At 32.9% G+C, this 27,273-nt stretch overlaps 1 protein-coding gene across 3 annotated transcripts in view; it reads right to left on the bottom strand.

The window, feature by feature from the left end:
* The window catches only part of Tbc1d5 (TBC1 domain family member 5), a 441,474-nt gene that overhangs the window by 272,807 nt on the left and 141,394 nt on the right, over positions 1 to 27,273 (bottom strand). For 2 of the 3 annotated variants that reach the window (XM_028766551.1, XM_028766553.1), the window contains exon 3: positions 6,906 to 7,037. In XM_028766551.1, the coding sequence (XP_028622384.1) occupies positions 6,906 to 7,002 (97 nt within the window). In that variant the 5' untranslated portion in view covers positions 7,003 to 7,037. Of the gene's footprint in view, positions 1 to 6,905; positions 7,038 to 27,132; positions 27,154 to 27,273 lie in introns of those variants that run through there. The other variant, XM_028766552.1, reaches the window with a different exon arrangement.

Genomic DNA, 27,273 nt, shown 5'->3' with positions numbered 1-27,273 from the left:
TCTCTCTCTCTCTCTCTCTCTCTCTCTCCCCCCCCTCCCCCTCCCCCTCCCCCCTCCCCCTCTCTCTTCAATTCTAAAGACAAGCAAGTTCTACAGTGTTTCAACCATGTATACTCACAATCACAGTGGTTGTGGAACTAATGGTTCACCTGCTCACCTCCTGTCCTTGCATTACTTCAGCTTGATCACCTCAATAGTGACTGACACCTGTCACAGTGGATAATCTAGCTCCTGACTTCAACTGTGCCTTAGTCTCTAGAGTTCAAGAATAAGACATGACATATATCCAGGTCAGCAATGACTTCTGCTCCTTTTCTACTCCACCCATTTTTAAACTGAGTATTTTTTTCCCTCTTCATTAGAAGGTCTTCAGATGTGTTGACTACCTAGGCACACTGCAGAGATTCGTAGTTAAAAGACTCCTCTCACTCTGGCTGATGGTTTATTCCTTTAACTGTGCCATACAAAAATATATTTTTGCTTTTCACTTAACAGTTTTTTTTCATTCATTCTTTTATGGATACTACTTTCAGAGTTTATCTAAAAAGCTATCATCAAACACATTTTGACCTAGACATCATGATGTCTTCGTTTAGATTTGTAATTCATTTTGTATTAGCTGTTGTTATCTCAAACTGTATGCAAAGACAGACAGGCAGAGCCCAAGTCAGTCATGCACATGTGTATGGGTGGCCACTGTGTGCAGCACTGTTTGTTGAAAATACTACTCTTCCCTAACACATTTTGTTTTTGCCCTTTTTAAAATTTGAGTGCACCTATTCTTGGGCTATCTATTCTAGGGTCAGGCACATCAAATCTGTTTGCTTTTAGTGATATGACTATTCTGGGTAAATCTTGAATTCTATGAGAAATCATGTCTGATTGTTGAAAAGTAATCAGATAAATACAGAAGGTCAGACTGCAAAGGGTTTTTTGTTTTTTTTTTTTTTTTTTTGCTTTTTTTAAGTCAATCCAGGCAACAATGGATATACTACAGGACTGGAAAGTGCTTCTGAGATGCTGCAGCTCTAATGAGGAGAACTGACCTTGAGTCCTAAGAAGGATTAAAGCCAAAGGACATTATTTCAAGAAGGTATTAGACAATTTCTCAGAAGATACAGAGAACATTACAAACTCATGCCTATAACCCTGTCACTCAGGAGGCATAGAAAGGTACACACCCAGGAATTAGATGTCAGGCTGGTCTGTATAGAGAGACTCATGCCAGACTGGAATGCATAGTAAGATCTTTTAATAAAAAAATAAATATAATTTATATTTATTATTATAATAAAATTATGTACTTGTTATATTTATACAAGAAAATTATTGTATATATAATAAACATCAAATAATATTTAAATAAATAGATAGGTCAGACCTAAATAAATAGTACAATGAACCAGCAAGAGGTGGAATAAAACTGATCTATTATCAATATATTTTCTTAATGAGATAGGAAGAAGAGGAAAGAGAGAAAGAAGCAGGACAGAGGAGGTTGGGGCTGGGGACTGATGAAAAAAGAGAAACTAGAAGATAGTCCTGAATCTCAGTGAAATGAGATGCAACTAGTCTTTTCACTGTAAATCCTCTAAGCTTCCCAAATTTTTTCATTAAACATTTAATGCCTAGTTACCTTTTACATGTTATATTTTAAATTTACATCTTTACAAACATTTTTTTATTATTAATAGGCCAAAAAAGACAGGAAACTTAAAGTAACAGAAACTAGGCCAAAGGCTTCTCAATTTAAACTTATTGCATTGAATAATATGGATCATATATGTATTTATAAACTTGCTGCCCTTCCAGAGCACCTGAATTTGCTCCAAGGATCTAGATCAGCTGGCTCATAATTCCCTGTAGTTACAAGCCCAAAAAAATCTGATACTGTTTTCTTACCTCCTTAAATAGTCACACATATGTGGCATAAACTGACTCAAAAACACACATGTATAAATAAACAATAACAAATATTTTCTTAAAAGAGAATCACAGGAGTGGAAAACTACTCTGTATGTCCTTCTGAGAAACTTTTCCAAAATTCAAGACTTAACACTAAGATAAGAAATACCCAGATTAGTATTTTAAGCAAAGTACTTTTGAGAACTATTTTTGCTTATTTTATATTAGACAAACATATATATTTTCCTTCATTAACATAATTAATTGGGAGTGATTTTCTTATATTCAAAAATTCAAATATTACTGAAATATTAAGAAGACAAAATTGAACTCAACACTACTATAGCTGTCCAGGACACATGTTCCCTTCCCTAACAGCTATAAACAATTTTAATCATATTTATACTATAATAAAAAGGACATGTAATGGCAAACATGAAAAATACCAAAAGAATTTGGTATTTGTGTACATTTTTGCAAGCTTTCTTTTCTGATTTTCCATGTGTCTTCTACCACTTTATAGCCAGAAGCTCTTGTACAAAAATCAGTTAAGCCATTAAAAGTTTTTCTTTAATGGAGGTAAGAATTCATTACTACATTTTTCTATGTGAAGTATGCTATTAAATAATAGCTTATACACTAATTAAAGCAAATGTAATTGTGAGAACACATTGACATTGTTAAAGTAAATTAGCCAATTTGTTAATAGTTTCATTTAAAGTGACCCTAATTGTATTAATTGTGATACTAGCAAATTGAAATGAAGAGCATTAAACACACTGTTCTAATATGTCCTAGAGGAGTGAATTCTCCATTACATCAGCAGAAGCAAAATAATGATTACATGCCCTCCTTGCCCCAAATAAAACTTGCATATATACAAGTTTACTTATATGCAAGTATATACATACTCATATGCACACCCTGGATCAACAGAAAAGTCTTGCTAGTATGCATACACTCAATATCTTTTAATTGTTGCATGCTATAAAATGAACCAGACAGAAGAATCCTCAGGTATATGTGGAATATTATAGCATCCTTTTTCTGAGTTACCAAAAATTATTTCACCATTAAATTGTCCAAATTAAGTTGTTAAAATGTTGAGGAAACAAACATTCATTTGGAAGAGAAATGTAAAAACATTTTTTATGTTTTTTACAACATAAAAAGCCAATTTTAAAGATATTCTAAAGCTATAAAGAAACCATCACTTAAAAAATGCCATGTAGTTGGAAGGATATATGACCCAAGAAGAAATTACAGGGTCCATACACATAACAGTATGTAAGATGACTATTAAGTAATTCTCAGTTTAAACAAAATAAATCTGTATTTCTTGGCCATTCTATGCCATTTTGTGAATAGTTAGCCTTGATGTCAGGGCTATAGAAAGCTCCTTTCAGTTACTGTCAACAATTTTACTACTCCTTTCCTGAGAATTTACATTGTGTGAACTCTGCTTTTAAGAGATATGCTACTCCTGCTACAGTTACCATCTTTATATGCCTGGATTCTTGTTTGTCATTCACATACAGCCAGATCCTCACATTCTCAGAGGCCTTCCCTGACAATTTTATAAGTACTCATTGCAACACCACCCAATTTGAATTCTTAGAACTGCCCACCCCCTCTTTATTTCTTTGTGTAATTTGTTAATGTTTTATTTTCTCTCTAAGGATAAAATGTCAATTCTGGTGAGCAATCAAGAACATGCAGAAGCTAACTCTAAGAAGTTAGTTACTGACAATGTCGCTCCCTCTTAGTTCTGAAACTATAGGATTCAGAAATGAGGGAAACAGGGGACAAACAAATTTAAAGGGCAATACTTGGTTAAAAAGTACTCTGAACACTTTTGTTTTTGTTTTTTGTTTTTTTTGTTTTTTTCCCTAGAATGGGTTACTCTGTGCAGCTCTGGATGTCCTTTAACTCTGTGTAGAGGAGGTTGTCCTAAAACTCAGAGGCCTGATTTCTCCTATTCCCGCCTTGACCTCTGTATTACTGAGATTAAAGGTATGTGACACCACTTTCTGATAATTTGTATTTTAAAGTAGGTAATTTTAAAATATTTCTAAGGATAGAAACCTTTGAAATAAATAATGTTTAACAGTAAAAATTATTTAGTGTTAAAGTAAGAAGCAGAGTATTGTGTCATATAAAATTCAAGCTAAAACTTTTGGCAATATAATACAAAATACTATTCTCAAAGACAAACAATAGGGAAAATCTTCTCCCAATGTTAGTGAATGCCTTGGTTGTTATAACACGGAGAAACAAATGGTAATCCTAATGAATCGACTCACTGACATCCCCTATACCTCCAGACTATCAGCCTAGTCAAAGATAATTATTCTCATTTATCATTACAGGATGGTAAGAACATATAATTATGAAATTAAAAAATATTATGTGGGTTAACTTGAGTGTGATTATGGATATTTGGTCAACTCTTTGACCACAGACTCTGAAATTTAAGGTAGTAATGTAAGCACAAAACCAAACTTGATAAGGCACAGGGAATATATATTTCTGTAGAGGTTATTAATTAGAAAAAAGATTCAAAGAATAATTAACATGGAAATATGCTGAATGATTTCATACATATTTAAGGACAGTTGTTATCTACCCCCATAAAAATTTTAAAAAAAAAAAGGTGAGGCTTTTTTAAATTTAATCCCATTTTCCTTTCTAATTTCAAAAGAATTCTCAAAATCATTTACTAGTGCTATTTCTTTACAAATGTCAAAATTCAGACTTGATACAACAGAAGATTGCTTTACTAATGCAATCTCTAACAGGATTGTTTTTAATTGGAGATGACTCCAGGTAGAAAAACTACTAACCCAAATCCAATGTTTATCTGTTTAAACAAGGACTCAGTCATTGTGTAGCACACAAATAACCTACAGTGTATTGCAGAAATGTAAAAAGAGCTTCAAAATACTTCCAGAAATGTAAGACACACATTAAAATGAACTCTAAAGGTAATGATTATTCAAGTAAATATGACAACCCCAAGAAAATAGAATACACAATTTTTGTGTGTACAAAGTGCAAGCAAAGAAGACCAAACAGGTACTTGGTATAAAATGTTTACATATAAGACACACAAAACTCACTATGGTTAGTAACCTTTATGTCTTAGAAAAACCAGTTATTTACATATCTTTCTTTCCTTATATGCCTGAGCGTATGTGTGTTTTGTATATATTTTTAACAGTTGACAGCTGTTTTAGAGCATACAGAGATGCCAAGCTGAATGAGGGTCTTGATTACTTCAAGATTAGCTATCTAAAGTTTCTATTCATTTTAAGTGTTGTTAGTTGGAAGAGTCATTAGTCACTTCCTTGTCTCATAGAACATCAGCATACATTTACATTGTTAATGAACATTTGGGGTAAATGAATTAATGGCACTTTAAAACATCAATTCAGTCCTAATAACTTGGTATGTCACAGAAATGTTAGGCTAGGATATAAATGAAATCCCTTTCAGGAAAGGTAACTACTCATTCCTTTAGACAATATAAGATAAAATTAATTTAAAATGTTTTTAACCAGGGTTTTAAAATGTTCAATATTTAATGTAATATCCTAGAGAAAAAAAGATTCACTTAAAACACAATGGAAAATGATTTTCTCAAATAAACAAATAAACAAGAAATATTCTGAAAAGTATTGGCAAAATTGTTTTATATACTTCTATTACAAATATATATTCACTTTTAAAGCATTTATGGAATTATAGGTACATATTACAGGCATTAAATTTAAGGGAAATATCATAAGAAAAGCTTTCAGGCCTTCTCACATGGTAAGATATTTCAAACTGAAATAATCAAAGTTAATTTTCATATTGTCAAAATCTAAACAGCAGGCTTTTTGGGTCCTTATATAACAACAAAAAAATAAAATCCCAAAATAATTTTGAACAACAAATGCTAATATTTTAAACAAAATTATCAATGGCATTTATAGAATATACAAGGCACTAAAGTATTACACATACGCGCGCATGCGCGAGCGCGCACACACACACACACACACACACACACACACACACACACACATACACGCACACACACATACCACTATATGCAGATATAAAGAGCTTTTGTTCATACAAATGACCATTTTAGGAGTCAGTTTTTTAAATTACCAAAACATCATGGTAGACCTCAGCATCAGTATACAGGTAAAAATAACTTTATTTTAAGCATAAAAAATGAATTGTTTCAAATACTTTATTTGAAATAGATTTTATAATCTTGATATATACATTTTTATGAATGAAAAAAATACTAGTAGTCATTTGAGCAATAACATTTTTAAATGCTTAATGAACTACTCAAAAATAAGGGTAAGGCTATAAGATATTTAACAAACTTTTCTTTTTTAGAAAGTCTACCATGAAGTAAATATGAAAAAAAATCATTTATTGTTCTGATACATAGATATTTAAGGCATTTAAAAGAACAGAACCTTAACAATGCATACCTTTCAATGATCCACAATTTAACAATTTCACTGAACATATAAACAAGAGTGTGATACAAATTTGAATTATTTATAAAAAGAAAGGAAAAAATGAAACATTATTAAAAAGTTCATTCTAGAACTGAGCTCAATTTAATATATGGAGAGGAGAGTAAATTACCTGAAAGCTCAACACCAACAGCTCAGGATTCTTCAAAATTTGATAAAGGGTATTTGTATTTCAACAATGACTTTCTACATTAAAGGCATTGTCTAGTGTATGACTTTTCTTAAAGAATGGAAGTAAATTATTAATCATTTGATTAAAGCATCTTTTACCTTTAATACAAAGGTAACTTTATGGGTAATAACTAGAATCAAGAGCATTCTACACATATCTAGCAAAATATTCTTAAATTTCTTCTGACTTGCTACGTGCAAAAGACTTACACCATAGTATGAGTAGAACATACTGAAGGCCCTCCATTAAGTTCCTAGCATATGCACACAGCATAGAAAACTTACCTCTTGATTTATTTGAATAACTGAACAAGGGGTCAATGCCTACTTCTTGTTCTTCTGACTGCAGAGGATGTCCAGTTTCAGACACAGACTTATACATTGCATATAGTGAAGACAGTCACCAAATGTAATTGCCTAGACGAGAATGAAAACAAAGATGAAATAGATTTTCTCTGTTATGGTTGGGAAAGAATACTAGACAGAATGAAATGACTGTATGAACAATGCAGACATCAACAAGCTTTCTACAGGATACAGGGCCAGTCTGTTACTACATGCTTGAGGACTTGTACACAAGAGCAAAACCATGTCAAAAAAAATTCCATGCAAACAGTGCTTCAAAAAAAACTTGACTTCATTTATAATCTTTACATCAATGTGGAATAACATTTATTTTTAATAAAATTTATAAAAATCTTAACTGAAAGTTTCTGCAAATTTTATTTTTATAGCATTTAACAAAGCAATGACTTACACTTTATTTAAGAATACTGAAAATACAAAAAATACAGCCAATTAAAATTACTTATAATAGAATTAATACAAAATGACATTGCTAACATTCTATTGTATTATACTTGACACTTGTCTTTGCTGTGGACATTTAGAGAACATGTTATCAATGGAAAACATACTGATTATGTACAACTATCACTAAGTTTTACAATAAATTACAATAAATTAGTACTAAATTGTAATGAGTGTTGTCCTTGTGTCTAAATTGCAATTTCTAACGGCTGTCTGGCACTCCATTATAGCTACCACAATTTATGTCCACAATTCTTGATTAATTAGGAGGGTCTCGGTTATTCACACCATAGACGGCCACAATAATTGTATGTCATATTCATGATTATTTTCTTTTAAAAAATGCTACAGTTTCAGGAATTAAAAAAATACAATAAAATGTAAAGTTTTTCAGTGTCTTCACATGAGAAAATAATTCTTTATACTGTAGTTGTTTGATACTTGGTGAGGTCACTAGGGATTTCCAGCGTTTTTCTGAGAATTCCGACAACCACTGAAAGAGACATCTAAAAATATGAATCAAATAGAGTTGCCCTTCAATAAGTTGGTACTTTATCATGTTAATAGAAAGGTGATTTACACCCTAATCTACTTTTTTATTTTTGATGTCCTCGATGTCCATAAAGTACAAATTACACAAACTATAATGTTCCCTCCTAAAAAAACATTTTCATAAATTCTTATTCAAAATTATGTAAACAGCAAATTTTCTTAATTTGAAGGGCAGTTATGGGCTGGGTAGTGGTGGCACAGGCCTTTAATCCTAGCACTAAAGAGGCAGAGACAGGTGGGTGTCTGCTAGTGTGAGGCCAGCCTGGTCTGCAGAGCTAGTTCCAGGATAGCCAGGCAAACCCTGTTTTGAGAAAACAAAAACTAAAACAAACTAGGGTGAGCTGGCAGAGGGACACCAACAGAGGAAATGCCTCCAACAGGCCATAACCTGAGCTTATCTGGGGAAATTTCCTTGATCAATGATCGATATGGGAGGAGAATTCCACACAGCTGAAGAACATGATCACATTCATCTCCGATCCTAAGGTCCTTGGGAATTTTTTTATTTGATTGTGATAGTTAAAATTCTAAAAATGATTCAATAAAATTAGCACTAAGTCTAATTTTTTAGAACAATGGTTCTCAAACTGTGGGTCATGACCGCTTTAGGGTTGAATTATCCTTTCATTGGAGTCACATATCAGATAAACTGCATAGCAGATATTTACATTACACTCCATAACAGCATAAAGATTACAATGATGAAGTAGCAATGAAATAATTGTAGAGCTGGGGATCACCATAACATGAGGAACTTTATAAAGAGTCACAGCACCAAGCTCAAGAAGGAAGACCAAAGTGTGAGTGCCTCAGTCCTTTTTAGATGGGGGAACAAAATACTCATGAGAGCAAATACAGAGACAAAGTGTGGAGCAGAGATTGAAGGAAAGGCCATCCAGTGACTGCCCTACCTGGGGATTCATCCCATATATAGTCACCAATCCCAGACATTATTGTGGATGCCAAGAAGTACATACTGACAGGAGCCTGACATAGCTGTCTCCTGAGAGGCTCTGCCAGAGCCGACCAATACAGAGGAAGATGCTTGCAACCCAAGGTCCCTAATGGAGGAGTTAGAGAAAGTACTGAAAGATCTAAGGGGTTTATAACCTCATAGGAAGAACAACAATATCAACCAACCGGACCCCCCAGGGCTCCCAGGGACTAAACCACCAACCAATGAGTACACATGGACAGACACTCCAGCTGCATATGTAGCAGAGGATTGCCTTGTTGGAGATCAATGGGAGGAGAGGCCCTTGGTCCTGTGAAGGCTTGATGCTCCAGTGTAGGGGAAAGCCAGTGCAAGGAGGCCTGAGTGGGATGTTGGGTGGGCAAACATCCTCATAGAAGCAAGGGGGGATGGCATAGGGGTTCTCCAGGGGCAGGGGGCAGGAGGGAAGAGAGGAAGGGGATAACATTTGAAATGTAAATAAAGAAAATATCTAATTTTAAAAAGAGAAAGGAAGGAAATAAGAACAGACAAACGAAAGAACAAAAGAATGAAAGAACGGAAGAAGTTGGGAACCACTGCTAGAATTTGACAAGTCTATGGTAACAGCCAAAATCCAGAATATGAAGTTAATTATAAACATACTAATCTACAATCATTCCTCTATACAATGACGAATATCCAATATCATCATTTATGAAGACTATATATCAAAACTAAGACATTAAAATGTATTTATACTCAAAGTAAACATGAAGACTTTCAGGTAATTTACTGGGAGCATGGATGGTGCTCTTCCTTTTGTTTGAAGACAGATTTAAATAATGATCTAATTCAGAAATAACAGAAAAAGTTGTGGCCCCAGTTTGTATTGCTTTGTTTTAAATATCTAGGACTACTTTAGTTTTGAGAATAAAAAGGTTAAGTTTATTATTGCTTTTGGGACAACCTTGTAAAAACAAAAATAAAAAGCTGCTTTTAAGTGTGAAATCAAATTACTAGGAAAAACCCAATTTGTAGTTCAAAAATATACCCACAAAACTGTATTACAAACAGAATATTAAAGATTTTTAAACAAATGTATCTATAATCATTGAAATAATTGTTCTGAATGAATTATTTATGTGTAAATGTCAGACCAAAAAAAAAAACACAAATTGCTCATCTTATCGGTGTGATATTTTTAAAAATTATATATTTAGTGCTCCATTACTCCTAAAGTTTGCTTTGACAAATCTGACATCAATTTTATACTTGCTACAACCTAATCACCTAGCTTCTCTGTGGGAGAAAATATTTAAAGCTGAAAACATGCCTCTTAGACAATGAAAAATTAAATCAATAATTGATAGACTTCCTTAAATTATGCTAATCAGTGTCTAAATTCTAATAAAATTAATACCCATGTTTTACAATAAATCAATGTAATCTTACTTTCTTAAATTTAGAAGCAGAGAAATATACATTCTTATACCTTGGAAAAGATACATATTTCTTTTGTTATTCTTATCGTACACATGTATTATGCTCTGCAAAACACAAAATTAAAAACTTGAGACTGATTTTCCTGAAATTCTTTGAAGCTACCCTAATAATACGAGTTGACAAATCGGGCTGAAATTCCATTCATGATCTTAAATTAATCTTAAAGACAGGTGGAATGTTTTCTAAAGTCTGGTTCTTACCAGACTAAATCTGAATATGAAAGTACCTGGAAAAAAAAAAGTAGCTACCTGAAAAGTTTTATATGGAAAGCTTATAATACAATGGCTATGTCAAAGTTTAAAGGTTTATTGTGAAGGTGGAATTTAAAGTATATTAAATATATTATGATATTTTTATGTAAAGTAAGTACCCTTTTAATTAAAGGTCTCATTAGCTAGCAATGGGTGGGTAACACATTGATGTTACATACTTAACATTTAAAACAGTATTATATTTTAAGTATGAAAAAATAGTATTACAAGTTCTAACTAATCTATTCACATTGTCTGTGAGGCTTCACTGCTCCAGCTTACGGTCACTCCTTCACTGCTTAGAAGACTTAGTTAGCATTAGCTTTGTAAAGTGCACATTCTAAAGACAGATTTTTTTTTTTTAAATGCTTATCAACAGCATTCAATTGTTTGGATTCCTAACTGATGTCAAACTAAAAAATAATTAATTAATTAAATGAAGCACTAAAAAATACTAAATGGTATTCTTTTACATGCAAAAAATAATAAACCCACACCAAAGAGATTCAACAAACTACTTTTTAGAATTTTATAACAAGAAGACAACAAAAATAAGTAGGTATTATCGGTAGACTGTACTCACTATGAGGTATATTTAAATTAAAATATGACAGTGCCTCTAAAAAGAAATCGTCTTTAAAAATCCTTAGAAGCTTTATTTACATATTTAAAAGGTAAAGCAATTGAATATTTTATAAGTTTTGCAAAGAATAAAACCCACAGTTTTTATTTAGAAATGCAAAAAGTTAAGGTAAATCTATGGTTAAAAACAATAATATTCTTTAAAATATCAATTACAGTTACAAAGGAGACAAGATAAAAAGTCGGAAGTTCTATTTAAAATTCACTCTTTAATGCAGGACAGCTACATGGGCTTTAAATAGGTTAATTAACTATTAAAATCAATCATTTTAAGTCTTAATATTTAATATTGTTAGATTGTATATCAAAGTAGTTTTATTATTTATTTACTCCAAACCTTTATAGAATACTTCATTTGACAATAGGGGGTCTGATTCTCACAAGACAAATGCATCTACAATGCCAAATAAATTATATATAAAATCATTTGTCTGAATACATGTCACTCAACATTAAATATCACCCATTAGTAAAATATTGAGACTCATTTCTACCAACCATAATCTAGACATATCAACTGTTGTCTAATAATCAGTTACAGGACTGTAAGTTTCAACACCAAGAGCAATGATCAAAGGTAAATTAAAATATATTAGAGCCTATAGTTTTTATACTGTTAAAATAATATCTTAATACAATATGCGTAATGAAAATATATAGTATGTAAAAGATTCAAAGACTAAAATGTTTCTCCTATAGACTATTAATACACTTGGCATTTCAGTATTCAAATATGTTTTAAATACCAAATTGTCTTCAATTGTCAGTTATCTTCATATGATTCCAGAGCTGTCTTTAGATGTAGACGAGGAAGAAACTTGCAACATGAAGGGTGTCTACAGTCCCCAACTACTAGCTTTCAAAAGAACAGACCCACTTATGTCTTAGTTAGGGATTCCACTGATGTGATAAAACACCATGACCTTGGCAACTCATATAATGGAAAGCACTTCATTAAAGCTTGCTTACAGGTTCAGAGGTTTAGTCCACTGTCATCATGGAGGGAAGCATGGCACCCTACAGACAAACATCATGCTGGAGAAGGAGCTAGAAATTCTACATCCTGATCAATAGACAGCTAGGGGGGGATGGACAGGGAAAGCAAAATAGACAGATGCTGAGCTTAGCTTAATGACTTTAAATCTCAAAGCGTACCCTCAGTAACACTCTTCCCACACCATCTATATATGCCATTATCTGCTGATCAAGCATTCAAATCTATAAGCCTATGTGAGCCATTCCCATTCAAGCTACGCAATAGGCATCTTAGAAATTCATTGTTTTTAGTAAGAAGCAGTACTAGGAATTAAAAAGACTTTAGAATCAAAGAATTTAGGAAGTGTTATTCAAAGCAATTTACATATGGTAACTCCTTTCAACAATTTTATCAAGCAGGATACTATTGCTCTATTGACTGATGAGAATCCACCAAAACTCAGGTAACTTTTCATGACTGTGGACCAATCAGATGAGTTAACAATGAGTAAATAAATAGCCTAACAAATCAAATGAAAGTTTATATAGTGGATTCTTTGCTGCTATGTTAATTTATAAGTAAGTCACACTAGACTCTGAAGTTGTTATCAAATAGTCTAAAGTGTGTAGTGTGGTTGATTGAAATCCCAAAAGCTATGGATTCACATTCTGCCACTCAATTTACAACCAACTTGACAAATAGACACACGGACACACACAAACACACACAAGCACTCATGAACTCAAGCATGCATGTGCACACATGCTCTTAACTGCACTGAAGCTATTCTGGCACAAGTTAGGAAGCTGTCAACTTTGTTTGCCGTAGGACCAGGGCTTCTCCTCTTCCAGTAAAATCAGTAAGATTAAAAGAACAAGTCATATCCTGCGAAGTCTGTGCATCTGACTCATCCAGTGGTTCAAGCCTAAGTACAAGCAGGAAAAAGAACTCACCTTCTGTTTGGGATTAGCGTTAGCAAATTAACTTTAGACTATACCATTAAGTGATTAAAAACTACACAGCACTTATATGCAGCTTTGAAATACTAAATTTTTAGAAAAATTCTTGAGAAACTAATGATGTCACAAATTACTATGTAATAGAAAAACTTCATAGGTAAAACATCACACAAATAAAATGCAAGGACCATGTAAAAATTAGTGATGATATGTCATAAAGTAATAATTAAAACTCACCAAATTAATATGTTTTTAGGGAAAAATTTAACCACAAGTGTTCCCAAGTATCCTTATACTTTATGAAAAAGGGGTGAAAAAAAACCAAAACAAAACCCTGAACTGCAATAATAAGAAAAAGTATTTCAGAGAAAAATCTGGTCTACTTTTGACAGAAAGTACAAAATATCTTTGGTTAATTTTTAAGGCTGTTTTTTAAAAACTACACAGAAATAAACATAAATAAGGTATGGCATATGACTAATAAATTCTAAAATTCTCTTGGTTTGCAAGATGTTTTTATTTTATTTCAATTATTTTCTCAAGACATAATTAAATTCTAGATAAAAGATGATATTCTTATCCTGATTTAACTTTGGTACCTGGTATCTGTCTAGAAATTTGGTTTTTTTTCATTCAGATTTTCCAGTTTTGTTGAGTATAGGCTTTTGAGGTAGGATCTGATGATTTTTTTGAATTTCCTCAGTTTCTGTTGTTATGGCTCCCTTTTCTTTTCTGATTTTATTACTCTGGATACTGTCTCTGTGCCTTCTGGATAGTCTGGCTAAGGGTTTATCCAACTTGTTGATTTTCTCAAAGAACCAGCTCCTGGTTTTGTTGATTTTTTTGTAGAGTTCTTTTTGTTTCTACTTGGTTGATTTCAGGCCTGAGTTTGATCTTTTACTGCTGTCTACTACTCTTGGGTGTATTCTCTTCTTTTTGTTCTAGAGCTTTCATGTGTGCTATCAAGCTGCTGTGTATGCTCTTTCCAGTTTCTTTTTGGAGGCACTCAGATCTATGAGTTTTCCTCTCAGCACTGCTTTCATCGTGTCCCATAAGTTTTAGTATATTGTGCCTTCATTTACATTAAATTCTAAAAAGCCAGAAGCTAGAAAAAACCCAGATGTCCTTCAACAGAGGAATGGGTACACAATGGAGTATTACTCAGCTATTAAAAACAATGAATTCGTGAAATTCTTAGCCAAATGGATGGAAGTAGAAAATATCCTGAGTGAGGTAACCCAGTCACAAAAGAAAACACATGGTATAGACTCACTGATAATTGGATATTAGCCCAAAAGCTCAGAATACCCAGGATACAATTCACAGACCACAGGAAGCTCAAAAAGAAGGAATACCAAAGTGTGGATACTTCAGTCCTTCTTAGAAGGGAGAACAAAATACTCACAGGAGGAAATATGGAAACAAAGTGTGGAGCAGAGATTAAAGGAAAGGCCATCCAGAGACCGCCATAACTGGGGATTCATCCCATATACAGTCACTAAACCCAGACACTATTGAGGATACCAAGAAGTGCTTGCTAACAGGAGTCTGATACAGCTGTCTCCTGTATCAGAGACAGGCTCTGCCAGAGCCTGACATATACAGACGTGGATGCTCCCAGCCAACCATTTGACTGAGCACTGGGTCCCCATTAGAGGAGTTAGAGAAAGGACTGAAGGAGTTGAAGGGGTTTGCAAACTCATAGGAAGAACAACAATATCAACCAACCAGATACCCAAGAGCTCCCAAGGATTAAACCATCAACCATACCTAAACATGGAGCAACTCATGCCTCCAGCTGCATGTATAGCAGAGGATGGCCTTATCTGGTATCAGTGGGAGGAGAGGCCCTTGGTCCTGAGAAGACTCAATGCCCCCAGTGTAGGAGAATGCCACTCTTTCATGACTGAGAGAAAGATTAAATAAATCCTTTATGGGGCTTTGAATAAAAGCTGAGCACACTATCAGTGGTCTTTATAATAGTTCTGACAACATTAATATAGATAAAATTCTTCATAAAATTTCAGATATACAACTAGTTACAGCTTAAGATTAGATTGATCTTGGTTAAATAAAAGTATAGATTGTAAACAGTGCTTTTACACAGACTATAAGGAGGGTGTAGGCATTCCCCATCCAGAAGAAATAGTATGTATCAACCTTCAGGGACAAGAAGCTGTACATCTTTTTCTGTTCAAAGTATAGAAAACCCAGGGTTTTCATCAGGTTCATGAAGGAGAAAGGTTAATAACTGGCATGACTTATGGGGCAGTCAAATTTTTACAAGGAAAAATCAGAGAACACTTTTTTCCCAAGAAATGGTCTAATTCTATGCCCACAGAGTCCTGAACCTCTTTCTGCAGATCAACCACACAGAGCTCCAAGAAACTCTGTTCTAAAATGCTGAGATTAAAAATGTTCATGACTATGCCTGGCAAGAATACCCCTAAAGGGAGGTAACTCAGCTGGTTCTGCACACTGAAACTATCAAGCTGAAAGCTTTAGCACTTCAACACACAAAATGCCTTTGGCAGCCACTACTTTACCTAATTCCACATGCTCTTAAGAGTCAGCTAGAAATTCATCTTTCCTCAACTTCTTCCCTAAATTCTCATGACACTAAAGACTTGTATAGCTCCACTCAAAGCATAAAATGATTTGTTTTCATTAATCTCTTTACACATTCCAAGAATAAAGGAAATAGAGGACTTGATTTATTCATTACTATCATGGAAGAACTTGAAAAATGTTCAATTAAGCAATAAAAATCAATACGCTTCAGTATAATTCCCAGATAAAATGATCAACTGAACTACAAATTAGTAGAAACACTGCTTCAAAGGCATAGTACATTTGTAAGTCTTGTCCACATTGCTTTGCTTGGTTGTCTTTGCTATGTTTCCAGAAGCACAGAAGTTATGCATTTGACTTTTGTTATCTGTGCAACAGAATCTGAGTTATGTTATATTGTTTTCAGTAGCAATCATTAAAAAAAATGACAAGAACACTCATTAAAATTTTTAAAAAATTATTCTACTATGGCCAAAAATACAATACTGTTTTCCTCATCCAAAAGCAGATTCAACTGGAATTTATCTATAAAATGGAGAAAATTGTGGCTGAGATACTCCACGTTATACTGAAGTGTACTATATATTTTTAACCCAATCTTTAAGCATGTCTCCTAGATTAGATTCATTTCCCCCCCAAAAAATAAAATTATTTTGAAACTGTCAGCGTTAGAGATCATAAACTATAAACGGGGAACGGCCTCACACTGAATGTAAATATGAGACGATTATTAGGCTACAAATTAATTATCAGTTCAAATAATAATCTGATCTAACCTTTGATAAGTAAAATCAATAATTTGAATAATTTAACTAAAGTAAACATATCCTGTTAATGCTACCTAATTATAGTTCATAGCTGGAAAGATAAAAGGAAGGGGATGATGAAGGGAAATACTAAAAAGGGAGATAAAATTATTTTAATTAAGAATAAGATCAGCAACTATTCATTGAGATATAATTCTTTTCTATGAATACGATAAAGAAAAGGGGAACAGTAAAAGTGCTTTATAAATGTTCAGATAAAACATTATAGCAGACTGAAGAAGTCGTTCTTTCTGTTAGTAAAGTCACCTGCCTACTATGGAAACAAAAAAGTGGTACATATATACTATGAAACACAAATTAACAATAACAGTTTACATTTAGAAAGTACTGTCCAATTTACAAAAACCTTTCCCTTTACTGTACATGTCAAAGGACATGAGCTTTCTGCAATGGACCAAAAATTAGTCCTAGGATTTGGGGTGGAGAATCTTTTAAATAATGCAATGGCTTTTGACCTTCAAATAGACCACAACATAAAAACACAAACACAGTATCAAGAGGGAGGAAGAACAACTAACATGGGAGGGATGTGGAAGGAGGGACCAATTCAATCTTCTACTTGGTGAACAAGGTATCAGTACCTATTTTAGAAAACCTGTACAAAAAACCGAGAAGAGTGAAATGTCTGAATAAAAGAGCCAAACAGGTAGTGCATAGGCATCATGAATGTTACACATACATACATACATACATACATACATACATACATACATAAATACGTACTTACATGTTGTGAGTACATGTGTATGTAGAGTCAGTAACATAATGTACTCACAAAGAAATATCAATTAAAATAATTATAGTTGTTTGCCCAATATGTAAAAGTTGGAAAATATAGAATGTTCCAAATATGCATTAAGAATTTAGAATGCAAAGCCAGATGTGGTACAACATAGCTACACAGTTTCAACTACTCAGAAACTGAAGAGGGAAAACCACTAAAGTCATCAAGTTAAAAAAAAAAATCTGAGAACATACATAGGGAAGGAAACCAAACCAAACAAGCGAAATTACACATCCTTAGACAAATCTATGAAAAAAGAAGCTGATATAATGATGAACCTGTAAACAATCATCAATAAGGAATTGTTACCTTTAATAATATAAACATGTAATAAGAATCCAATGTTCCAAATGCCTATCTAGATCTTCTGGCATACTTAACACTTTAGTAACTTTTTTTTTTTTTTTTTTTTTTGCTAAATGATTAACAAAAGGAGCTGTCTTAAAACTTCTTTTGTCAAAGCAATTGCAGAAGCAGTGGTACTAGCAATTAACGTAATTAAAGCTGTTATACCAGCAATAATCAAGCCACCTACCCTCTTGCTTTTGTTTAAAGCCTAACTCACTTCTTCCAATACTTTGCAAGCTTTTTACAGAAAACCAAGGTTCTGTGATACTCAGAGAACTAAGACAAAAGCTGGTTGATAGACCCCTGTAACAGACATGCCAGGTTTCAACACACTAACACAATCAGAAAGTATACAGTCAGTGCAATTTACAATAAATACTGTAGAAGAAACAAAAGTAATTTTAACTTGACAATTAAATGAGCCTTAACACATGAACTAGTACTTGTTTGAAATCCAGATCCTGTCCCAACTTTATCTCTGGGTAACAACATCATAGAGATCTGCAGCTAACTTCCATATATGTCTCTGAAAATGTCCAGAACCTGCCTTCCAAATGAAGACTGTTATTTTCAATATTGGATTGATTTCTAGACCAGTACATGATTCAGTCCAAATAACTGGTCACATTTAAGAAAATACAAGAGTCATCATAACTTCTCTTTTTGATTCTCTGTCACACAAGGTCTAAAAACTTGAGGCAAGGCAGGGTATTTGGCATAATTCTGACACCTCTCTAGATATTTTAACTTTGCATAGTGAGATTATGAATTTAAAGAATGCTATTCTGCTGAGCTTTGATGCTGTAGATACTGCTGATAAAATTATCCATGGCTTAAGGTGAGTATTTCCATTTTGGTCAAGCATCAAGAATGGCATATATAGCTTGATCACACTAGCTACTTGCGTTTATTGTCTTGCTTGTTCCTTGACTATCTGCATCAATGTATTGCTAGTTCCTCAACCTAGAACTGACCTAAATACTTGTTTGTAATTAAATGATATAAAATTTAAAAGGAGGAGGAAGAATGGGATAGGTGGTTTATGGAGAAGAAATGGGGAAATGAGATAACATCTGAAATGTAAATAAATATCCAATAAAAAAGAAAAAAAGAATTCAAAATAAAAATATACCTATAAAATGTATTCAACATATTAAAATCAGAAAAAACATGATGTAGTATGATATACTTACTTTGTGAAAATATAAATAGATAAACTAATTACAAATTAAAATCTCTGGACAAACAAGAAGTGATCAAGAGAAAGGAATTCTTTATATGTAAGAGGATATTCTCTGTTTTTTTTTAATAATGAATATAGTCTTTCTAACTACATAAACTTAAAATGAATTCTGAAATTTCTATATTTGGGAAAGAAATATAAATAAAATCCTATACTTTGTCTCATAATTCATTATTTTTTATCATATTAAATCTTACTATTATTCAACATATATACTTTGTTAATTAAATATAGTAATATCTATGCTAAGCATAATGACTATTAAGGTATACTCATAGAGATCATCAAAATTATTCATGATCTATATCCATCCAACTTTTCTAATTGTCTTTTAGAATTCTATTATTAACTAAGTAGTGATAATCAATTTTCTTCTCTTTTTTTCCCTTTAGTAACAAGTATCAGTACTTCTCTCAACTCATTCCTCTCCTTAAGACCATTTTCTTTCCAAACATTTTCTGTTTTACTGTCAGACATACATGAGTTGTTAAATAAACATTACTGAATGAAGAATATATACATATCTGAATAGTTGCCACAAATCACCTCAGGTCCTACTAAGCACTCCTCAAGCCTAATTTCTAATTTTCCATTTTCTCCGAATTGTATCCTAACCACATTCTTTTTATTCAAACTGCTAAAGTGAATGAATTCAGAAATTTGATCATGTATAAGCCAATCATAATACTTCTGCTTGTACTGAAGAAGAGGCAACAGACAGTGACTCTCTGTCCCTTGAGAGAATTAAAGGAGGAAAGCAATATGTAAGACAAAGTCTGCCCATCACCATTTCTTCTTTCCATGGACAGATGTGATTATTCCTACAGAAGGGAACTCACAGAAACCTTTTCTGTTAACACTTTGTTCAGACTATCATTAACTTGAGATAAATTGTTAAACTTTTGATAGCCTGTTTTTTTTCAATAAATACAGTGAGTACTCATTTCACAAGAATTAACCCAGTAAGCACTTAACACACCAATATTCACTAACGATGAACACTAGCTATACGATAAAAACGGCCCCTATAACACCTCCAATGGTTTGGTAATGATAAGTCTCTTTACTAACTGAGCCTTCAGAGAATACCAATGTTGGGTTTTTCCTGCCTAAATAAATAGGAAAATAAACTAAAATAATCAGCCATCTTGATATGTAACATTCCTCATTCTAAAATTAGTATAACTGCACAGAATTTAAATAGTTTACATTTAAGAAAATGTCCAGGTTTGAGGGGGGAAAAAAAAGGAGAAGGGGAATGTAATCACAGACCAAGTGCTATACATTGAAAATACTCATAGTTTCTTCATTAATGGTAAACTAGTACAAGGAACAAAAAAGACAATTCTCTAGTTGGCAATCAGGTTTCCTACCTGATTCTTATTACATTATTATGGATAAAAAAAGTATCAACCTAGAACTGAAAGTCTGACAGATTTCAAATGGACATTTTCTTTTTACCTATTGCTTTTTGGCAGTAATTTTTGATCTGTAGCAACAAACTATCACTTCAGTATCTTCCTACAAAATACTGGCTTTCAACACTAATATGCTTCTGAGATAGCACATCTGCAATAGCACTTCTGCTTTTCTCCAGCATGAACAAGAGAAAGAAAAGGCAAAGGGATGAAGATGATGTTGGTGTGAGAGGACACGAATCTAGTCCTTAGGAACTTTCAAACTCATTTCAAACCATACATCATTTTAACTATTTTCAATGTAGGTATTTGACAACTGAAATTCTAACTTTAAAGAAATGAACATGCTGTACAGTTATTTCTCAATAATAAGTGAGGATAGTCATTAACTAACAATAGAAGGATTAGATTAATTATACTAAAATATAATTGAAAGCATAGTAATTCAAGGACCCAAGCTTTTTGATTTTATGTTGTTGTTGTTTATGTTCCCCCTGGTTATTCTGGAACTCACTACAGACTAACGCAGCCTAGCCTTAAACTCAGAGACTGGCCTGCACTGCTATCACATCTACAATGTCTGCTTTTCAGGGGTGTCTACTGTGGCCTAGAAAAGAAGACCCCAGCCTTTACCTTGACAAAGAAAGCACTGTTACAAGCCTAAGAGAACATTTTGGTTCCAAAGATTTATATAAAATTCTGTTGAGTTAAGTGGTTTTAGGTTTAAAAAAAAAACTGTATAAAAGGAAAGGCCAGGATAGAGGATGTTTGAAAACATTCTCACAGAAACTTGCTATACATAAAACTAAAAAATTTGAAGATAATACAATAGAAATTTCAATTTTTAATTAACACATACACATGCTACAGAATAAATACAATAACAAAAGACTTTTAACTAAAACCATCATTGCCCAAATCATACATTTTTAAACTACATTCCTATTAAGTATCTCAATAATTACCATGTTTAAAGATTGTTCACAAAACTACTGACAGTAATCAAAATTTTTTTCAAAAATATTTTTCCAGATATATAGAAAAAGTAAAGCTTAATGAATAAGTACATGTAGATGGCATAGAGTTTAGCACAGAGACAGTTTTCCTATTCAATGTAATTAATAAGTAGTTACTCAAATATATTACGATTTAAGGGGAAAAACTATCAAAGAGTTTTTTTCTGCTAAAAGACACTAATATAGACCAGACACCTTCAAATACTATCTACACAGTCATACATACTGCTTCACTGATGAAAAATGGCACACATTATGCAAAGAACTCTGTCAAAAGATACATAAGTCTACTTAATGTACACAAGAGATAACTTGGAAGTAGCTACTAAAATCCTGAGTATGCACACACATCTAGCTTTTGAGTTTTGCACTGGATTGTGAAGAGCACAGTAAGAAGGTGTCTTTGATGATAAAACTTGACTTGGCACTGAACTGATATAGAATTTCTCTTGCCTGGTGATGACACACATCTTTAATTAAGCCCAGCACTCAGGAGACAGAGGCAGGTGACTCTTTGTGAATTTGAGGCCAGCCTGGTCTACAAAATGAGTTCCAGTGCAGCCAGGGCTACACAGAGAAACCCTGTCTTGGTAAAACAAAACAAACAAATAGAAAAAAAGAAAAGTGACAACAAAACCAAACCTTTTCCTCTAATTATTTCCCAAAGCAACACAGACAATGGCTTCAAAGCATTTCCATTAGATTAGGTATTGAAAGGAATTTAGAAATTATTTAAACTAAGGCATATGTAACTACTATAACACTTCACATAAAATAGACATTATAAAATTTAATATTTTCTTTAAGTATACAATGTAGCAGTATTACACATATGCATACTATATAACTGTCACTAGCAAATACTTCAGTAATTCAATCCCATAAAACTGACACTGTACTTTATTTGATAATAAATGTCCAAATACCCCTTCTCAAACTCTAGAAATCACTAGAATTTCTGTCTCCTAGAGAATAGTAAAATTTTACATGTCTTTTCATGACTAGCCTATTTGATTTTGTATAATGACTCAAGTTATCCAAGTTATGTTTTCGGGGTAATATTCCACTGCATGTATACCCTACACTATGCACACCTAGTCATACAGTGCTTGACAATGCTGTGATGAACACTGGTCATTTGTCTGAAACTGCACACTGTACTCAAGAGATTACTGACAAATACAGTGTAGAGTGTTCGTTCAATTCTCCTGAACTCATCTACAGGTCTGTCATGCTCATACTACCATCTCAATGATTGTAACGGAGTTCCAAGTTTTGAGATTAGAAACTGACAATTACCTAATCTTTCTTTTTTCCAAGATTATGAACTATAATATATGAACTATAATATATGCTTCCCTATTTTTACAAAACATGATTGCCATTATCACAAGGATTGAAGTGAATTTATAAACTGACTTCAGCAGTAATGACGCTAGTAGTACCTTAGTTAATAGATACAGAATGTATTCTCACTTATGTCCTTTGCCCATTTTTGATGTTTTATAGTAGTCATTATTTATGCTTTGATCTCCTTTATTGATTGCTAACTATTTTGTTATTTATTTCCTTTGCATTTGCTTTGTGGTGAGTTGGGCTGGGGCTAAATCCGAGGTTTTATGCATGGTGATCATATGCTTTTCCATTGATCTGCAAATCAACAGACACAACTTTAAACTCCATTCTTCTTTATTCCTTTCTTTTTTTATCATTTACTTACTGAATAACAGGTCTCAATATTTGACCCAAGCTGACCGTGATTTCCTAGCTTCGGGGAAATAATAATACAAGTATATTTACATGTTAAAATAATACCTGAAAACATCAGTCTTACGTCATCATTAGTAAATGGGGAGAACAAATTATACAGAGTAATATATGTAGTTGTGTTTGCCTTTACATTCATAGCACACTTAACTAATAGCAGTGATCAGTCATTTTTTTTTCATAAGCAAAAAGTTGTAACTCATGGTGCCATTTCTAATCAAAATGTCAGCATTAATTATAGCAAATAAGATATAAGAAAGGAAAGAAATCAAACTTCTACATACTTTATAGTTATTAAAATCAATTAACTTTGGTCATGAGTGTGATGTGTTTGTGTATGTATGTGTGTATTCATATATTCAAACATTAAGTACATGAGAATCATCTTACTAAAATAAATTTATTGATTCCATTCTTAGAATTTTTCTATGTACTAAGGAGGCTCAAGAAGTCTTGGTTCTTAAAATCTCCAAGAATTCTAAGATGCTGGTAGAAGACTAGAGTCCAGGAACAACAATTCTAAATTAAGTTTCTATCTTGTCAATGTTGTACACGAAAATCTACCTGCTATAGATAATTATTTCCACAAGGTTAACATGGTAATGTTATATTTCTTAAGAATTCAGAAGTCTATACAGTGGAGACGTAGGATAATTTTTATTATTCCCAACATGGTGAAATAAAATAGAGAAAATAATAGGCTAAGTTTCAAACTTAGCCCATTTCTGATGCTAGATTAAACTGGGAAAATGATTGAGTACAAAAATTGGAGACATAAATGTAAAGAATGTAAAGATCCCAATTATGCCAGAGCATTAGTTACAAATAAACCAACAGCTGTGGGTTCCTATACATAACATTAACTATCAGAATGCTTAATTTATTTCTCAATGTATATGTTCCCAGCTCTTGGACAGCATGTTAACTAAGCTGTTTTAACTAAGCATACCATATTAACAAAGCTGTTTTACAGCTGCCATACTCACATGATGGTAGCCTAGCACCTATTGTGATATGAGTGGGAAACAAGGTATTTATAATGGTAATTAAGTTGAAATTGTGTTGACAGGGCAAGCTCTAATCCAAACAACTGTTTGTTTGTCTGTTTTGTTTTAATAAAATAGAGAAATATGTACTTATAGACAGGGAGAAATCAGTCTTCAAAAGGACTATGAGAAAGTTCTGGAAGAGCGTGTCCTTCATAGATGTCAGAAGAAATCACATCCTGCAATACCTTGAGCTCCGACTAGGATTCGAAACTATTTTCCTAGTTTGTACTACTGTGTTATAGCCGTCTCACTTTACTATTTTAACTTCCTCATTTTACTTCAAGCCAGGTACATTGAGGAAGTTGGTGAGGCAAAAAGATTTTTCTGTGGTGAAGCCAGACCAAGCTGGGCTATGTTACATAGTAAGGATTAATATGCTACACACTGCCTCAAGATGAGAGACAACAGAATAAACAGTAGTGCTTCAATGAACTTACCACACGATTGTTTACTATCTTACAAATCTTACATCTTTGTAAGAACATACGTGAGATGTAAAACTATTCAGGCATTATTTTAAGGTGGACGGAATAGCTAATAAGACATCAACAAAGACATAACACCATACTGTCTTCTTCTGCACTCCTACTGTCAGTGTCCCATGTAAAGCGCTCTTTAGTACCTTGTCCTTAGCACACATCTCAGTGCTCTTTTCCTCATCAAATCACCATTACGTTTCATTCCTCACAAGCCTCTCCTAGCCACTGAAAAGTATCTTTTACGCCACTTCCCTCATTTCAATATTTCAATAACTTGAAAGAATACGAAGAGTAAGGTGCAGTATCAGTATCTCACACTATAATCCCAGTAGTCATATGGCTAAAGAAACCAAGGCTAATGGTAATACATAGTGAGTTTGAGAACGATTTAGAATATGATCTAAAGATTTTATAACCCGTCCAAAAATAAAACATCACAAAAGAAAAATAAACAGAAAGCAACACTAGTTTTTTTTTCCCAACTAAAGTTATAGTGTGCACAATTTCAAACAAATTATGATTTAGATAAAATTTGCACATAGTAACTCAGAAAGTCTTTGGAAGGATAAGCTATTTAAGTAATTAATTACAATAAACAGAGAGAACACTGGTAATAGTGTAAGTTATCATTAAACACACAGTAGCATAACCATAGTCCCTTAAGTCTAAGCTTATTCCAGCAAGCAGTAATTATCTCACATTTTAAATAGGCCACAAACTGTTACCTGTGGAACCTCTTAGCACAGGCATGGCTATCAAAGACATTTTATTATAGAAATTCTAAGTAAGGATTCTAAAAATATAAGCTACTCAGGAGATGGCTTATTTTTAATATATCACTTTTAATTAATTTCCTTAGCATTTTATTTTTTACACTCTCAATTATTGCATTCACAGTTTCATGGACATAGTTATCCATTTGTTTCATCTTTATAAAAAAGAAAAAAGTACTCAATTGCTAGCGACTAGCATGCTAGAATTGATTTTCTCTAACATTTTCCTTTCCTCTGATCAGATTCAGTTCTATGCCTTAGTAATAAAATTAGGTTGTTGCTATTTCCTATTTTCAGTAAGTATTTTTCACTCTAAATATTATTAAAACACAGAAGTATATTTTGGTCACTTTACATATAAGACTCTAGTGTGACTCTGTCTTATTAGTCGTACAATTAAATGATTCAGCAGCCATCCACATTATCTTTGCCTTTTAACAGTTCCAATCAGTAGCAGATCTAGGTGTAATCAACAGCAGCAGGGGGCTTTAGGAAGCAAAACAAAACAAAAACAGTAGGCATCTTTACTAGAATGCAGCAATTGATACAAGGGAACATTATAGACTATTTTATTCCAAATTAACAATAAGATATTACAGTCTGATTTCATAATCAGAAGACAAATAAAGAGAACAACTTTTAAATACTTGAAAAGAGGATAAATTTCAAACTGGTAATAAGGCTAACATGCAAAAAAGTCTGTTTTTCCAATGAGCCTCTTGAATCTCTGAAGGGTCATTACTTGTGTTGGGTTATTTAGCACCCATTTAGCTGACAGACTAAAGCTCTCCTTACCTCCTACTGCTACCATACCTAACCAATTTCATTATCACACACTTATAAAAATTAAAGCATCTCAGAGAATAACTGGCAATGCTCTCACTCTTCTTTAGAAACATTTAAATTTTTACCAGCACCATCAGGACAATCTTAAAATGTAATTTAACAAAATGTTCCCATTTCTTTCATTTTGCTGTTTCTGTTTCCCTTGCCTCGAGCTTATGGGATGCAGTTAAGTGCTGTCTGCTGCAACTCAATAACATGCAGGTAGCACAATGATTTATTTATATAAGGAATCAAAAGCCAAAGGTAGTAGGGTGTGATGACTACATATTTTAACTACACAAAAATTCACAAATGGAAATGTTACCATAGTAACAACCTAAAAACACTGCACGTGAGGATAGATGATTTCATGATAAAATTCTATAGCTGTTTACTGCAATACATGTAAGAGGCACTAGCTATGAAACCTTCATTCAAATCCCTTTCTCTGATAAAAGAAACAGGATATGAGGAATGCAGCTGACAAGTTTATAATTGTGACAGTTTTTTCTTTTAGTTCTTTGAATTTATAAAATAAGACATATAAAATAAGTTGTTCAATATGTAAAGCATCTAAAGAATATTTCATATATTCCAAACTAGAATATTAGATTTTACATATACCAAACAGTAGAAAATAAATGTACCTGGTGGCAATTGCTTCTAATACTTCAAACACTTCAAATATTATTCATACTACAATACTTTAAAAGGATAGCAAACAAATCCAAACACTGCATTTTATGTCCAGCAGAATATGAAAAGAGATGTCAATAAAATATTACCAATGATCATCTGGACATCAGTACTTGTCTTGAAAGGTACTTTGTCCGACAATGTTCCTAGACTTCTGCTGCTGAGGAAGAAGAACACTGAATATCAATACAGCAAGGAAAAGCAGCAGAGAATGCTGGTACTATGTTATC

This window comes from Grammomys surdaster, unplaced genomic scaffold (assembly GCF_004785775.1).
Source record: "Grammomys surdaster isolate TR1022 unplaced genomic scaffold, NIH_TR_1.0 169, whole genome shotgun sequence".
In the NCBI taxonomy this organism is placed as follows: Eukaryota; Metazoa; Chordata; class Mammalia; order Rodentia; family Muridae; genus Grammomys; species Grammomys surdaster.
This window is presented reverse-complemented; position numbering and strand designations above follow the sequence as displayed.